The sequence below is a fragment of the Caretta caretta genome, chromosome 7 (genome assembly GCF_965140235.1).
Source record: "Caretta caretta isolate rCarCar2 chromosome 7, rCarCar1.hap1, whole genome shotgun sequence".
In the NCBI taxonomy this organism is placed as follows: domain Eukaryota; kingdom Metazoa; phylum Chordata; order Testudines; family Cheloniidae; genus Caretta; species Caretta caretta.
The window spans coordinates 76,838,762-76,856,610 of NC_134212.1; the positions used below are offsets into that span (position 1 = coordinate 76,838,762).

Genomic DNA, 17,849 nt, shown 5'->3' on the forward strand with positions numbered 1-17,849 from the left:
TGGACAGTCTCTATGTGAAAGAATAAATGGACACAAATCAGACGTCAAGAAGTATAACATTCAAAAACCAGTCAGAGAACACTTCACTCTCTTTAGTCACTCAATTAAAGACCTAAAAGTGGCAATTCTTCAACAAAAAAAACTTCAAAAAACAGACTCCAATGAGAGACTGCTGAATTGGAATTAATTTGCAAACTGGATACAATTAACTTAGGCTTGAATAGAGACTGGGAGTGGATGGGTCATTACACAAAGTAAAACTATTTCACACACACCCCTTCCCCCCCCCCCCCCCACACACACACACAGTTCCTCAGATGTTCTTGTCAACTGCTGGAAATGGCCCACCTTGATTATCACTACAAAAGGTTGTCCCCCTCCCCAGCTCTCCTGTTGGTAATAGCTCACCTTACCTGATCACTCTCCATACAGTGTGTATGGTTAACACCCATTGTTTCATGTTCTCTGTGTATATACACATCTCCCCACTGTATTTTCCACTGAATGCATCCGATGAAGTGAGCTGTAGCTCACAAAAGCTTATGCTCAAATAAATTTGTTTATCTCTAAAGTGCCACAAGTCCTCCTTTTCTATTTCCCTAGTGACTCCTTTAGACCTATAGAGCTCCTAAACTCACCTTGGCTTCTCCCTTATCATCAGCTCAGAGCACCTGAAGTGTTTCCAAGTTCTGCAGGAATCACCAAACACTGGCAGCTCCTGCAGTCATTCTGGCTCCCTAGTCAGCTTCCTTGGAGTTATTCATTCCCTATCTTGATTTCCACAGCAGTTCTAGACTTGTCTTCCTGCTGGGTTTTTTTTAAGTTTGCAGCAGCTGCTGAAGCATTCGTAGAGTTTGCATCAGGCCCATTGTTTCAGCAGACAGAATAAGCAGATCTGCAGAGCATCAATATAAGAGTCAAAGTATGGAGTCTGTTTGAGTAGTGATATGCTGGGGAGCCAAGTCATGAAGCCTGGCTGGGAAGCAAAAAAGACCACACAAAATTAAGCTCCAGAGGATTCCCTGGTTCCCTGGCTGCCTGAATATCAGTCTTCTGCAGATGTTAGGACCTAGTAGGCTATCTTGCTCCTTGTCTCCCAAGGTATAAAAGCATTTTTTTAAATGTGTGTAATATACACACAAAAAATTATAGATTAATTCAATTTTTAAAAATTGAATTAATGTTAGGAATACATCTCAGTAATTTAAGGGCAAAAGCAACCTTACAAGAACACTGCAATCATCAAAAAGCCATTAGAAACTTAAAAATATATATATCAGTGTTAAGGGTAAATTTAAAAGAAATCCAATCACTTAAAGTATGGAAATACAGTAGTTTAAGTACTTTAACTGTGTATCTTAAACTTTACATTTAGCGGAATTAGCGTTAGAATTTCCCATTATGTAAAATATTAACCCCGTAATCATAAATTTTAACAGCCACAGGAGACCCAAAGAAGAAAATGTTTCATAAAAGCTTTATGAAATCTATAGTTTGCTGTTGTGATATCTTACATTTGGAGACAAAACCAAGTTTGCAGAGGTTTAAAGTGTAATATTGAAAATGTGCACCACAGAGGACTGGCTTTGTAATTTGCTTCATCACAACTCGAACTTCATTTAATCCAGTGCTTTTATCTATATAAATATATATGAATGAACTGGGCCTAATAAACGTACTTAGAGTTAACGTACCTAATATATGCACAAGGATGCCTGTATGTGGAACATAGCATCTTAATGAAGAGAAGGGAATAATTGCTTTCAATTTACTATTTGTCTAGCTACGAATTTGTAAAGTATATTTTTTTCTGTTGACAACATATGGCTGCAAAGTAAGCAGAGGTCAGCATAACAAGTGCATGATTAAAACTAAGGATATGTCTTCACTACCTGCCGGATTGGCGGGCAGCGATCGATCCAGTGGGGATTTATCGCATCTAGTCTAGACGCGATAAATCGATCCCCGAGTGCTCTCCCATTGCCTGCTGTACTCCAGCGCCACAAAAGGCGCAGGCAGAGTCGACCAGAGAGCGGCAGCAGTCAACTCACCGCGGTAAAGACACCACGGTAAGCGGATCTAAGTACTTAGCTGATGTTGCATAACTTAGATCGATTCCCCACCATCAGTGTATACCAAGGCTAAGTCATTCCATGTTCACAGGGCATTGGTATGGAGTTAAGAGAATATGAGTACCTTAGTTATATTTTCATACTTTCAAATGGTAGAGGTTTCTCTGAAGTTTTATTATAACTCTGAATTTCTAATTATTCCTTAATTACAACATTTTTGTAGTTTTTACTCTAAAGTTCCTCATATGCACTTTCTATCTTCACTTCAGCTTACAATTTTTATATTTAAACTTCCATAAATTTCACTTTTACCCCCTCCACTCTCTCTTGGCTTTCTCTTTGATAAGTAAGCTCTGATGTTCAAGTAAATATTTTCTTCCTCTACATTTTTCTGTAAAAGAAAATTATCATCAAATGAATCAACGATTTTTACTCCAATTACCATATAATAATTTTCTTGCACAAACTTCATCAACATGTTCTTAGATGAGCTGACCTCCGATACATCAGTCTACTAAGTATAACCAATTATAACCATTTTCAAATTCTGATCACTCCACAAACAGGTGAAAGTAACTAACAGTCAGAAATAGGCTACTATTAAAAATAATTTTTGAAACCATATGTATTAAGTATGGTCCCTCAACTTCCTTTAATAGTAGATGTCAGTTGCAAAGGTCAAAAGGTGACAGCTGTAGCCTTACATATCAGAATCCATATCTGCTCCTTCTGTTGTCAGTTCTCTCAACAAGTGCACAGGTATCTGTCCGTTTCCTTTTCTATGAATTGATGCAATGTTTTATAACCACCAATTCTCATGATCTTCTTCCTTGCTGGTACAGAGAACAAAAATTATATGACCTACCCAAATCCAGTTTTGGATAACTGTTTGCACAAAGAGACACACACCTAGAGATCATTAATAAGCAAGTCTCCCCTCAGATTGCTTAGTTCCCAGATTCTTCTTGTCTACGTGTTAGGGATGTTACATCCCTAGTGTGACATCTTGGAAGAAAATTGTTGTTGTTCAGTTCAGTCTGTCCCATTCAACGATAAACAGAAACTAGACACAAGACGCTCTTGGTTCCCCCACACAGAGTGTTGAGAGATATTGAAATGAACTGGATTTTTTGCTGCACAAGCTTTGTAAAACATAATGCTTCCAGTTTTCAGCTATCGTTCATTAACCAAGCAGAAGCAATTATGAAATTGCCAAACACATTACTCCAAATCTAACACCAGTACAAATTCTTTATCACACTGATTTACAGCAGTAATACGTCAGTGAACAGTAAAAATACCATGCTATTATTACTGTACCAATGTGCTACCTAGAAATAAGAAAATATATAAAATAATAGTCCACACTTTTGTAGCTTCTTGCATCAGAAGACTTAACAATGCTTCAGAAACTTTAATGAAGCCTAATAACACCCCATGCAAGGGAAGAATTAAACTTACTTTTATAACAAATTATGGAAAATCTCAATTGCAGTAGGGCCTGGAGCCGGCTGGCCTCTGTGCACTAAATGCAAGACATTATAAAAACATATCAGAAACGTCAGTCCTATAAGTGGGGTAAACTGAGGCACTATGCTAGAAAACGCTTTATCCAAAGTCCAACAGCAAGCTGGGGGCAGAACCAGCAACTGAATCGAGGAGTCCTGAATCCAAGTTCCTTCTTCTAACCATTAGTGACTAGCGCTTTCCCTATTTAGGGCACACTTTTACTGCACAAAAGCCCCTCAGATTAGGCTAGTAAAAGCCAATAGAAGAGAAGTTTACACCCAGTCAACTGTGCAAAGACAGACTCCTTATGACTGCATTTAACAAATCCAAAACACTACCTCAAAAAAGCGCTGTAACGGCCTCATTTCAACCCCCCCAAACTCGGGGGCACCCGGAGTTTCGCCTCTCTCTCTCTCTCTCTCTCGTCGGTCACACAGCAGCACTGCTGCTAGTGCACGCCCGGCTCGGACACCCACACGCTCCCCGAGAGGAGCCGAGCACGGGGCGGCCGCTTTCAGCCACCCCTTGCCCCGTGCAATACAACGCGGGGTCAGGCGGCAGGGCTCGCCTGGGAAGCGCCCCGCACGCCCGGGCGGACAGGGCATCTCTGCGGCCGGCCTGGGGGGGATGGAGGGAGGGCCGGGGGTGCTGCAGCTGGTCCCGGCTGGCTCCGAGGCAGGGGTTGGCGCGCGCTCGGACGGGGGGTGCGGCCCCGAGCCGGGGCGCGCGGCAGGGGCTCGCGGAGCGGGCCCGCTACCCCCTGCCCCGGGAGCTGCCCGGTAGCGCCGCGAGGCTCCCGCCGCACGCCCCTCAGCGAGGCTCTGCAAGCCCCGGGCACTAGGACAGCGGCGATGCCGCCATCGCCGCTCCCCCGCCCCCGGGCACCGGCCCCGCCCGCGTTACCTGCGGTCCCCCCGGGTGCAGCCGGCAGCGCACCGGGGACGCGGCACAGCCCGGCACTGGCTGCTGACAGCGGGGCAGCCGCCGCCTATTTATGGTTTTGGGCGAGCGGCTGCCCCTGCGCGTTCCGGGCAGGGGCCGCTGCTCCGCGCGGGGCCGGACAGCCGGGCTGGTCCGAACCGGTTGGAACTAAGGAAGAAGGCGGAGGCGGGCGGTAGGGGCGCTGCAGCAGCCGCCGCCGCCCGCCCCGGGGCGCGGAGAGCGGCCGGAGAGAGAGCCCTGTGCCGGGCTGAGCGCTCCGGCGGGGTGCGCCCTCCCTGGGCGCGCCTCAGCTGCTCCCTGCCTGCCCGCCGTGTCCCTCTGCCCCGCAGCGCTAAGCGCTGCCACCCCCCAGGAGACGCCACAGGGTGGCTCGAGCCCGCTCACCGGGTTTTGCCTCCCCCAGCCCCCGCGCCTCACAGGTGGGCAAGGGCCTCCCCTGAACTCAGCCAGCAGCGAAGCTTGAGGCATCGTGAAAGTCTTGAATTGTTTCAACGCAACAGCCACCACGCAACCCCCGCTTCTCTGGGGAGGGGGGTAGAGGCTTCTGGGAGGGTGACCAGACCTCCCCCTATTATCAGGAAAATAGGTAGCATATTATCAGGACACCCCCGTCCCCGTCGCCTCTTAGCGAGGTTCTTTAAACGTCATCAGTGCAGCTTTGTTGCACAGTCAGGCCATGTCTACACTAGGGAATTTTCTCAACATTCCCCAGAGCTCCTGTTCAGCTCCACTAAAGTTAGCATGGTTGGGTGCCTAAATGCAGATTGGCAGCTAGTAGCCTCCTCCTTTTTATCACCACGTCACTTCGAGCAAGATTACATGCTTAAAGTGCAAGTGCCAAGCAATGGTCCATCCGCTGGTAGAGTTAAACCTATGTTAGCAAAGATATAAGTACAATTTTTAGAAATCTTCCCTAATACTTTGGTTATAGCAGTGGCGGGTTGTGACTACTGCTTATCATGGTGACAAGAACAGTTTCATTATGTCTCATGCTGGCTCATCCATTTGTTCTGGCCACTTGTCTCTAGTCTTAGACTATAAACTGTTAAGGGCAAGGGCCATCTCTTTGTGATTATGTTTGCACAGGGGTAGCAGAATGGGGGGGGGGAGAAGAGGAGGTGCAATAGAAGTTTGCACCCCCCTCAATGGAAATAGCGTGCATGCCTAGTTCTTTAGTCAGTTGTTTCACACACTCAGGCTAGGCAAAGCTTTGTGGCTGCTGGGGGTGGAGGAGAGAGCAGGATGCAGAAGATGTGGAGTGGCTTCCACAGTGTCTGGGTTTGGGCAAAGGAGAGGTAAGAACTGGGGTGATTGGACAAGGGCCAGGAGTAGCTATCCCTGCAGAGAGATACACAATCTGTCAGGACTCTCATTCACAGCCTGGAGCTTGCTGCTACTCCTCCCCAGCATCTCCCCTTGCAGATCACTCACCCTGACATTTTGAATTCCTTATGCAGGCACTGACTTGCTCTGCTCCCCATACTTTGTATGTTTAGGTTTTAGCATGCAGTTCCATGCTCCTAGGCAAAGTGAACATCCATGCCTCTGTTTATACAGTTTCTATAGTTCCTAGCATAATTGGGCTAGAGCCTCCAGGCACTACTGTAAAAAAAATAATAATTTACTCAGAGAGGGAAATTTCATTAATTCCTAAACCCTCAGAGCAGGGTAGTTAAGTATTCCAATCAAGGCATGCTCCTCATGTTAATACTTTTAAGGGTTAGTGAACTTTTAAAGGCCTTTTTAGTTTAGATCAAGTTAAAGTGCTTCACAGTGTCTCCAGCATTCAAATCTGCTGGAGATTGAGCAGTGTGACAGGGTGCAACTCACCACACTAGTGCTTCCTGTTGGTCATCTTACAGATCAGCTCCACAGGTTAGTATGCTAATGCTCAGTGATCTCTCACCCGCTGTCACTTCTGCTCCTGGACCCGCAGCACTCCAAGGACTGTGGCATCCTCTTCAGAGCACAGCCCTCAGGCTGTGCCACACCCTGTGCTCCTGCTTTCTGGGGAACATTACTGCAGTCCAGCCACTTCCTCAGTGGTAAGTTGTCCCAGGCCCACCCACTACTCCAGTTCCCAGGCCAGGGATCCTCTAGATAGCAGCCTCTGTAGATGCTGCATCCCCTCCAACCTCTCAGGCTACTTCCCTGGTCTATTTCCGCACAGCCTCAGTACCTTATCCATCCTTATCTCCAAACCTGAGCATGCAAGTCTTAGCAGTAAGCCATGGGCTTGCTTTCATGCCCCTGATCCTGCCCAGCATGGCTCTGTCCAAGGTGCTAGTATTCTTCCTCCTGCAAGGCAGGTAACCAGTCCTCTCTCCTCAAGCTCCAGGGAGCAACTGAAGCTACTCTACCCTGCAGCCCTTCTCATCTGGGCCTGCGTGGCTCTGATTGGCTGCTCCTCACAACCTCTCTCTAATTGGTTGCCTCCTGCACAGCCCCTTTAGGGCTCTATTAACCCCTTATGGGCCAATATGGGGCAGACACCTCATCACAAGCAGGAACTGTTAAGGTCCAGTGCCAGAGACTGTCTCATTTCTTTGGTCAATTTATGGCTTGGAGAACAAGAAACCTAACAAACTTCTAGTGTGCATACATGAAAAAAAATTGAATGGTAATAATTTCAAAACTACTGATGTGTTTTTTTTAAAACTTGTTTTGTTTCCTGGATTGATTTGTTTCCTAGATTTAGTTCTACAAAAACAGCCAATTATGAACTAAATTGGTTCAGTCATTGTTGAGTTTTATATATACAAAATTTCTGATTACAGTTTATTTTTAAAAAGGGTTTGCTTTTGAATTTTGCTGAAGCTTAAAAATAAACCTTCTGAGATAAGACTACACATGAGAAAGTTCAGCCTCAAGGAAACTAATAAAATTATGAGTATCAGAAAAGGGTGAGTTAGAATGGAAGTTGCTCCTGCCTGCATCCCCATTTATAGTTGCTCCATTGATATGAACATGGCAATGTGTAAAGTTCATAAATAGTTTAGGTAAATCTATATCATCTGATGAAGCTTTATGTAAAAAAGCAGCACAGGAAAGGGAGCTGAAGCCACTGTAGTTCTCCCCTCTGTCCCGCTTTGATCCCACATAGCCAGTAATCCAAATCTCTTGGTGGTTTCTCCTCCACTTCTAGGCTTCTGCTCAGTTCACTAGCACTTTAGCAGCACCAAATTTAGCCCCTCTCCCCTCAAATCACTGAGAGGGCCACCTTCACAAACATACCTCATGTAGAGGGGTGAATGATAGTTACCTGATGCTACCTTCCCATCACAGGAACTGCTTTAGGGGCTTGTCTTCCCTGCTTAAAAAGGGTCCATTTTCAATGCCTGTGAGCTATCCCAAAAGGAAAAAAACAGTGAAGATAAGGCACTTTAGTTCTACTGTGAGATAAACTCACTGAGATCAACCTTATATACCCACCTGCAGTTGACCTGTGCAAGTTTACCTCACAGTAAAACTAAAGTGCTTTTTCTTCACTGTGGTTTTACCTCAGGATATCCCATGCGCATTAGTTACCCCACGGTAAAATGCAGCTTTTTAGGAAGTAAAGGCAAGCCTTGGCATTCTTTCTGCCCCATCCACCATCATCAGAACACCAAGCCCTTGTTGCAAAACAGGAAATGAAGGCAGAGGTGGAAAATTAATTAGGAACTAAAGTTATCCATAATTAAATTTGTTAAAAAACCAACCACGCTCAAATGGAGTTTCCTCCCAGGGACCTATATATTCATGTAGATTGTCACCAAGGACGAAAGCGGTAAGACCAGCATTGAAGTTTCACCTTGATTTTGGGGTGGTTGTGGTGGCTAGGCTTGTGATTCTTGTTAACTTATGGTTAAGTTAGTATATAACTGATTTAGGAGTGTTGCTTGTGTTATTTTTTACTCCCACAGAAGATGGGGTGACAGAAGGTCATAGGAGTACAGCAGTCAATACAAGGAGTGATATAACAAGATCTAGCTACAGGACAGAGCCCCAATTAGGGCGGATCCCCTATACCTATGACACCTGACCATATGTTGGATACTACAGATTATCTGAGAGGCAACCCTCACTGTGACAAAAGTGATACTCTAAAATAGGAATCACAGTCTGCAGTGGGAAATTCAAGTGGATCTTTGGAGCAGCTATCCCCTAATTAACTACCTGTCTAGACTGGAGTTAAATATTATCAAAAAATAGCTACAACCTTTTGCACCTTAAATCCATGCTACAACTTTAAATACAAGGTATATGAGAACAGATTCTGGAATGAAAATGAGAAGCTAATATGTTCAATGTTCACTGATTTCCTAGGTAGCATGTTAACTTTCTCGTGAAAACATTCATTAATGATTAAGACAGAAAGAGATGAGAAAAGAAGGCACTAGCTTGGCTAGGGTTTTGTTAAGCAAATGTGTTATATATCTATGCATGTAGAGTCTAAAGGGCACTGAAACTTCAATCTTCAACTGCCTTTAAAAGCAGTAGTTTAGTAGTTACAATTCAATGCCTCATATGAATAATAAATAAATAAATAAATAAAATAATAAATAAAAAGACTCAATCTTGTCAAGTGCTATTTCACCATAGATGATAATTAAGGAACACTATTGTACATTCCCTCAAATTAATGAGAGAAGATGCCAAATTAGGACACGTATTGTCATAGAGTACCTAGTGCATAGCTATCAGAGCTGATCACTTGCTGTAAGAGATACAGAGAATATTATACAAATTCTGGGATTATATTACATGTATATGCTATGGAAACAAACCCAGGAGTACAGATAAATAGCCTTACTACTTTGATAGTAGACTCAGCAAAAAGCAGTTCAAATAGCATAGAGAAAAATCAAGAAAGTTCTTCAGACAATAAGACAGGAGATCTGATTAATTATATCCCAAATCCCAACAACCCTCTGACAAATAGCTGGCCCATGTTGTGCTCAGTGTAGATTTATCAATCAGCCTTTTATAATAGCAGTACATTTATGCTGCTATTTGTAAAGCTGTGTCAGCATTTTTCATTATAATAACTCAGCTATAAAACATTGCTGTTACATGGAACTTGGCATAGAATTTTAACTGCCAATTGTAAGTATTTTTATACATTTTCAAATAAGTCAGTTTGTATATTTTAAATTACATGTGGGTAAAAACAAATATTTAAAGATGCCAAAAAACTTTGTAATGCTTCTAACAGAAAAGAGGTTTGGTTGTCATTTTTTTAATTTGAGAAATGAGATATATATTGGCTTTTTCTATTGTGCTACTGTAGTGCATCTGGTGAAGACACGCTATTTTGACAGGAGAGCACTCTCCCATCAGCATAATTACACCACCTCCATGAGAGGCGGAAGCTATGTCGGCCAGAGAGCGTTTCCCACCAACACAGCACAGTGTGGACAGCGCTTTAAGACTATGTAACTTACATCATTCAGGGAGGTGTCATTTTCACATCCCTGAGCAATGTAAGTTATGTCGACTTAAGCGGTAGTCCCCAGGTTTCCATTGCAGGGCATATGCAAAGGCACCTAAGTACCTGTGGGGATTTAGACACTTTACAGGGTTAGGCAGCAGCTGAACAGTGATTCTGAAAATGTCAGTGGTGCCTAAATGTTGGACTTCGGGGCACATTAATCAAGATTCTTGGGCACCTAAGTAGGGTGACCAGATAGCAACTGTGAAAAAACAGGACAGAGGGTGGGGGCTAATAGGCGCCTAGAAGGAAAAGTCCCAAAAAATGGGACTGTCCCTTTAAAAATGGGACATCTGGTCCCCCTACATCTAACTGACTTTGATTCACTTCATTAAACTGAAACAATAACTCACTAGCACAAGACAATGGCCCAAGTTATTTTCTACATCACTTTTAGGAAATGTAGTCTTTATCACTAAATAAGATAAATGTGATTTACATACTATATGATAGTTACTGGGAAACATACTAGCTTTACAGGTTAAAGAACCCATAATATCTAGTGTCTGGATGTTTACTTTGGTAGACTCTCAGCAAAGCAGCAAAAGTTTAATATACAATAAAGGACTGATTTTTCAACTAAATTTCATATACTGTTACCAGGATATCTTTAAAAAGAAAAGGAGTACTTGTGGCACCTTAGCGACTAACCAATTTTATTTGAGCATAAGCTTTCGTGAGCTACAGCTCACTTCATCGGATGCATCCGATGAAGTGAGCTGTAGCTCACGAAAGCTTATGCTCAAATAAATTGGTTAGTCTCTAAGGTGCCACAAGTACTCCTTTTCTTTTTGCGAATACAGACTAACACGGCTGTTACTCTGAAACAGGATATCTTTGCGGTCTAATCCTTGGCCTGATTTTTCAGGTACCCATGGTGTCAGGCAAAAATTCACCGGTAACTGAGTCAATAATTTCCATGTGAAATAACTGCAATTATGCATGCAAATTGTGTATTTGTGCATGGAAATATATAGGTAAAGGCTTAATAGGCCATTTTGTGTTAACAAATATCTGATTTGCATGTGTGATTGAGGATTGTGCATACAGATTAGGCTCACAATTATACTGAGAAATTTTAGTTCTAAACTAGACATCCGATCTTTGGAATAATCAGGCCAATTATGTTTCTGTGAAAGTTTAAAAGTTTTTGAAGTGTTTATGCCAGGCTAAACATTAGGGCTGGATCTCATTTCTCCTCACAGAGGCTGTAAGCAGGCATGCTCATTGTCTATGAACTTTTCATATAACACTGGAACCCTAACTAATCATGCTTCAAGACTTCACAAGCTTCCCAGGGATAAAAACAGCTAAATTAGTAAATTTAGATAATAGTCATGACATACTTTAACATTACAGATTTTGAGACCTCACTACCCATGATTCATAACACCAGTTAAAAATCTTTTTTGTGGATATAAAATTAAATTTCACAAAAGTGCTTGCTAAAATTAATTAGAAATTTCTGTAGCCTGGCTAAGGGGTGTCTACAGGGGGAAAAAACTTTAACCCACCTATGGGTTTGGCTACATGGGGAAAAAGCAAGGAATAGCAAGTGCTGAATTCTCCCTCTGGGGCACTCTTATTTCACACTTTGGGCTTGTCTTCACTACTGGTGTAAGTCGACCTAAGTTATGTTACTCCAGCTGTGTGAATAACGTGGCTGGAGTCGACATAGTTTAGGTCGACTTACTCTGGTGTCTTCACTGCGCTGCATCAATGGGAGACGCTCTTTAGTTGACTTACCTCAAGGCATTTTAAGTTGTTAGTTCTCCTTTATTGGGGTAGGTAGCAGAGCAGTATCATGAGAGGAGCAGAACAGGAAGAAGGCAGAATTGAGACCTTTCAAAGTTTTGGCCCAAGAGAGGGGACATGGGGACGTCATTTGAGCTCCCCGCCTCAGGTGCCAAAATGTTGTGGGCCAGCCCTGCCCACAGTGGCTTCCACATGTTCGCCGATAAGGAAGTATTTCCAGCTCCAGGCTGCGGCCAGCTTAAATCAGATCCTTCCAAATTGGCATTCATATTACCCGTAGGATTGTATTCTGCAAAGTGGTTAAATTGTCATATTCCCAACGTTCCAGGGGAGACTTCATGCCCAGTTTGGTATGTACATAACTGCAAGCTAAGGATTGTTCTTTATGGAGGTACCATTATGATTACACATGGTAACACCACATCCCAATTGTGGAACCCCATAACCTAAACACCTCAGGAGACCAGAGGGTTATATGTTTTTGGGGCCCTCCATGACAAACCACATGTCCAGATGACTGTGTTTCCCACTGTCATTCATTATGACATATTTTAAGGAATACTGTGCAATATTTCCTGATAAATTTGATAATCTTCACCAGGTTAGGATCCCCACTTCAATTCATACTACTTACCAACATTGCCAAATTCCCATGGGGGATTAGTAGTAGTTTTCCACAAGTAAATTCTTTAAATTTTCATTTGTCTCATTACCACCACTTGGGGGTTATAACAGTTCACATGTTTTCTCCTTTTGTTACTTTACATCGCAGGATCTGGGCAGCGTTTACAATAGTGACAATTGTGATTAGCAACAATGATTGCTCCATTTCAGGCCAGGAAATCCTTGGTTTCCCCTTTGTAGGGCCACCTGTAATATACATGTAACAATTTATACATTTTTCTTTTTAACCCCCATTTTGTGCCTTTTTATTTGCATGCAATAAATCCATTTCCACTCTTCATTTTTCGTTCCCAATAGCAGCAGGCTGGGCCCCAACTGATTAAAGACTCAGTAAGCAACCCTCCATTTAGGAACTGGGAATGGATGGCATTTGCCTGGAATGCGGTACATCACTCGATTCCCTCCGTTGGGTAGACGGTGCTTTCCAGGCCGGCTATACCACGCACTAACCTTTGCTGCTATATGCATTAATTTTTTTGTGTACAATATTTACCAAAATAACCCTAATAACAAGACAAACAACACAAAACACACAACACAATCTTCGTCGCGACAGTAGACCCATGGTGTTCTGGCTTGTTCTTTCACTGGCACCATCTTGCCCATAGTATCTGAAAAACAAAATAAACATTTCCCAGCCCCTTGGTGGGGACAGATTATTGCTTAAAAATACCCCCTTTTCTGACTGCAGGAAAACAGAAGAATGACCTTTATACTAGGCAGGCTAGGTTTTACCCTTAAAGGGAAAGGGTGAATTATTCTACTATTCATTTATGAAATTCATGAGGTTGTGTACCTCAGTTTCCCCTGTTGTACAACAGACCAGATTTGTAATGGTTTTTCTGCTGTGCCAAGCTTTAAGTTTATTCACAGGTAATAGCTGAGAGGCAGAATTACCGTGAAATTTGCTTTTAATTACCATTTTTAGCGTGCTTAAAAATTTTCCAAAAAATTATACAGATTATACATTGTCACAGGATTACTCACTAGCATTTATTCTAAGGTTTAACATTGTGACAGTTAGATTACTTAGAGCCACCTTAAGGCTCAGTGTTGTGCATCTCACCCCTGTTGTTTCTCCAAAGGGGAACTGTCTTAACTTTTTTTGTTTCCCTCTTGCAGCTTTTAGCTGCTATTTATTACCAAAAAAAAAAAAAAAAAAAAAATCCAGAATCTTTCCCCATTCTTTCAGTTCTGGCTGCCCCAGCCAGGAACATATTCCGTAATTTTTATTTTAAAAGATATTATACTTTATAAAAACATGGCAGTACCCAAAGGGTTAAATGCTAAATATCAAAGCCACATTACACTAGGGGCCCCTTGTCTAGCATAAGTATCTGTTAGTGTTGCAACTTTGAATGAGAGATTGAAATGGAATTTTAGTGGCATTTTTCATTATTTATTTTAAAAAAAAACTAAACTAATTTATTTTAAACCTACAAACAGGATTTTATAAACCATGAGTGCTGGTTTAAGTTCTTATTACATAATTATACAAAAAGATTCAACCAAAAAAATTCTCTTTTGCTTATCACTCCTTGCACTACTGTTATTATTTTTTATATAACTGTACCCTGATTACACTTCCATTTTGTGCAATTAGACAGTAAAGTTCCAATAGAAACCCCTTACATTTTTTAGTGATTTTAATTAACTTGTCTAATAGTCAAATAATATAGATCAGAGTATTTAGCTACTTGCTGCCTGCAGCAGCCATTTTTTAACTACTAGGATTCCACCCAATGTGACTGTACCGACTGTATATATTTACCTTTATATAACTGGGTTTTATTTTTAAACTACACATTTCCTTTTTATTACACCACAACTGTTAGCAGCATTTTTACACCTTCCAACCGTTTATTTTTCTTCAAACTTCCCCCAAACTTTGTAGTATTAATTTTTACAAAACTACTTGTAACTATTTACTTACTTTAAATTATCTACTTGTGCATTTAATTCTTTAAGGTGGTATATTTTGCTTGTAACAAACACAGCCACCCAGTACAATTCCTGCAACACAGCTGCCCTTCCCTGTGCCTCCCTTACCTTGGGATTATTTAAAAAGGCAGTAAAATATTTATTCCTATGGTTACTCGTGGACCTTTTACTTAAAACATTTCAGTGAAATGCAGCAGACTTCTGTCATACTTTGTCCAAACAAACTTTTCACTAAGTATCCAAAGTACCGTTCATTAAAACTTCAGAAAACCAAAAGTGTGGGGGGAAGAGTAGGGGAGGGGGGAAAGAGGAAGAGGTGGCAAGAAAGCAATTAACCCTGTGAGATCTGTTTAAAGTGCAGGCTACCAGCAGCAAATTAAGTAAACTGGGAAAAAGAAGAAAAGGATATTGTTAGCTCTTAGCTACCAGTAGGGCTCCCTGGGTTGAAACAGTTGGGAACCCTCACCCTTAGGTTCTCATTCTGCCTCCGGGAACCCTGCCGTTTTTTTATTCCCCCAGGACCAAGTCTCAGCTCCAGTTTTTTTAAAGTAGTTTGTTAACTCTGCTTTTGACTTTAAACCCTGTTGTGCCAAATTATTTTTAACTACTCCTAACTTTGATTTAGAACCCTTCAGCAGCTCTTGCTGAAGCAGCACTAAACTTGAAAGGTTTACAGGCAGCCTATGAGAAGGGACGGGTGGGTAAATAGGGGCCGGGGAACAAGAATTTTGCTTTAAAGGTGTCTACTTGACCCTTCTGGGCCAGGTTCTTTGACTTAAGACGATTAAAATCTTTCATAGATTTTTAGCTAAAACCTGACAGACCCGAGAGCCTGCAACAAAACAGCCTTTTTCTTATTCTGGGAGCACCTGGATGCCAGGGCAGCTTCCACCCACCCCTGGATGGCTAGCCAACCCTGACAATCCCAAGGGGGGCCTGCATATGGATCCCCCATTTCCCTACTGATTAATAAACTCCTGGGAGCACTTGGGTGCCAGGGAAGCTTCCACCCACCCCTGGATGGCTGGCCAATCCTGACAATCCCTGGAGGGAGACACATAAGGACCTCCCCATCTCCCCACCAGTTTATTAATAAACTCCTTAACCAGGGTTACAGTAAAGGGCCCATTCAACTTGCTTATCGAATCCATGGCGAGACGTGGTGATCAGGCATGACTCTCCCCTGAGATCCTGTTCATGACGCCAGATGTTAGAAGAAAGAGCAGGCTGACCCAGAGGCAGATTTGAGTAGATGGGCTTCTTTGTTGCGGTACTTGTTCTCCTGGACCCAATTGTCCAGTAAGCACTGAATTAGTTACAGCATGTTCTTTTTGTTTGTTAGTCTGTACACGCCTACATCCGTTACAACACCCCAAAACCCCTTATTAAGTAATAAAAACACCCATTTTGTTAGTAAACCCACCCTATCTATTGGGCGCAGCATTACACATTACACAGGCATTTTACCTTGAAAATATATTTCTTTGCAACAATCTGTTGCCATAAATCTCCCTTAATTTGCAGTTTTCAGGGGAGGGAGGAAGGAGCCATGACCCAGGGCTCGCTTATATAGCTGGGAAAAGAGGGGAGGAGGAGATAACACTTCTTTACCCTTCTTTTTCCTTTAGATCTCCTCATTTTTATATAGCTGCAACACTTATTAATTCTTAACAAGAAGAAAGGAGGGGAAAGGGGTAACACTTTATTAAGCGAAGGAATAGTGCGTGCCTCTGCCTACTCCCTGATACCATGCCAGCACACTAGCAGTTTATTGTTATACTTAACCCTAAAATATCCCAGCAGATTTCACCAAACAATGATGAGTAGGCCTGATAACTATATGGAAAAGGAAAATTCTATCTAACTACAGATAGAATTAATGTAAGGCACAAACAATAGCAAGACATTTACTGTAATGTGGCAATGTTATTTCCTTTCTCATATCCTGTGTTACAGTCACAAGTCAAGACTGTTTTACTGTTCTGATGCAATTACATGATGCATAGTCATTTTAGCCACATAAATGAATAATTTTGGAAACAAAGAACTCTGAAGCTCATGTGCATTATGGCTGAGTGTCCTCGAAGAGCCTTCTTAAAAAGGTCTATTGTATAAATTGTGGTGTTTTAATATTTATTTATTTTTGGTACAAAAGAAAGAACAACCCAATCAGACAATGAAGTTAAGTATTATAACTAAGAGCGGGGCTCATACCAGAGAGCTCAGGTCCTGATTTGGGTCAAAATGAAATCTGGGGGTAGTTACTTTCAGTTTGGCCAGAGAGAGACCTGACCTGTGAAATTCTGATCTGGATCCAAACTTGGGCAAAATTGAAAGGTGGTGGGAGTCAACCTCAATGTTCTGGCAAGGGGCCATTTTTACATATAAGCAAGCATATGGTGAAAAAGTTCCTTCTCTACCTTGGTGGGTCTTGCACTTATTGGCAGATTTGTTCGCCTTGGAGCTTCATGGCAGCCCTCAGCTTGGCTGTTCTTCTGAACCCACAGTCCAAGTCAACAACTCCTGTGTCTGACCAGAAGTTGGGAGGATTTGGGAGGAACCCGGGCCCGCCCTCTACTCCGGGTTCCAGCCCAGGGCCCTGTGGAATGCAGCTGTCTAGAGTGCCTCCTGGAACAGCTCCATGACAGCTACAACTCCCCAGGCTACTTCCCCGTGGCCTCCTCCCAACACCTTCTTTATCCTCACCATAGGACCTTCCTCCTGGTGTCTGATAATGCTTGTACTCCTCAGTCCTCCAACAGTCCGCGTTCTCACTCTCAGCTCCTAGTGCCTCTTGCTCCCAACTCCTCACACACACACCACAAACTGAAGTGAGCTCCTTTTTAAAACCTAGATGCTCTGATTAGCCTGCCTTAATTGATTCTAGCAGCTTCTTGATTGGCTGCAGGTGTTCTAATCAGCCTGTCTGTCTTAATTGTCTCCAGAAGGTTCCTGATTGTTCTGGAACCTTCCCTGTTACCTTACCCAGGGAAAAGGGACCTTCTTAGCCTGGGGCTAATATATCTGCCTTCTATTACTCTCCTGTAGCCATCTGGCCGAACCCTCTCACAATACCTAAAGTTTGATGATACCACACCATTATATATTACAGAACTACAGTACAATTTATAATGTGTCCCACCAGAAAGGGAGAATGATACATATTGCAACAGGGCAGGGTAAGTCTGGAAGGAATGTAAGTAATTTTAAGTGAACAAAACTAAGAGAGGATGAAGAAACAGTGATGGAAAAGGTGACCAAAAGAAACATCACTCCAAACAAAGCCCACTGGACATAACTCTCCAAGTAGGCCAGACTGTCAAATCTGAGTAAGATACATTAGTGTGGCCTGGGAATGTAATCCAAAATGCAGTATATTCAAGACAATGTTTGCAGTGGATCATTTTTTAAAATGTTGCAATATATGCCACACAAGAACACCCTCCTTGACAGTAGGTGATGAAGTCTCTCTC

At 42.5% G+C, this 17,849-nt stretch overlaps 1 protein-coding gene and 1 long non-coding RNA gene across 17 annotated transcripts in view; one reads left to right on the plus strand and one right to left on the minus strand.

Moving 5' to 3' along the window:
• The window catches only part of SLC16A9 (solute carrier family 16 member 9), a 30,541-nt gene extending 25,839 nt beyond the window's left edge, over positions 1-4,702 (minus strand). The window contains exons 1-4 of one of the 15 annotated variants that reach the window (XM_048856192.2): positions 4,485-4,700; positions 3,534-3,597; positions 2,777-2,901; positions 639-976 (exon numbers count right to left, since the gene is read on the minus strand). Coding sequence is in view for 2 of the 15 variants with exons in the window: in XM_048856203.2 (XP_048712160.2) it covers positions 3,920-4,186 (267 nt within the window). In the remaining 13 variants the exon portion in view is untranslated. Of the gene's footprint in view, positions 1-638; positions 977-2,776; positions 2,906-3,533; positions 3,598-3,919; positions 4,207-4,484 lie in introns of those variants that run through there. The other 14 variants (XM_048856191.2, XM_048856188.2, XM_048856204.2 and 11 more) reach the window with 14 other exon arrangements.
• LOC125639351 (uncharacterized) overlaps positions 2,017-17,849 on the plus strand; it is a 70,826-nt gene continuing 54,993 nt past the window's right edge. The window contains exon 1 of one of the 2 annotated variants that reach the window (XR_012669356.1): positions 2,017-2,069. This is a non-coding gene — a long non-coding RNA (uncharacterized LOC125639351). Of the gene's footprint in view, positions 2,070-6,304; positions 6,399-17,849 lie in introns of those variants that run through there. The other variant, XR_007357469.2, reaches the window with a different exon arrangement.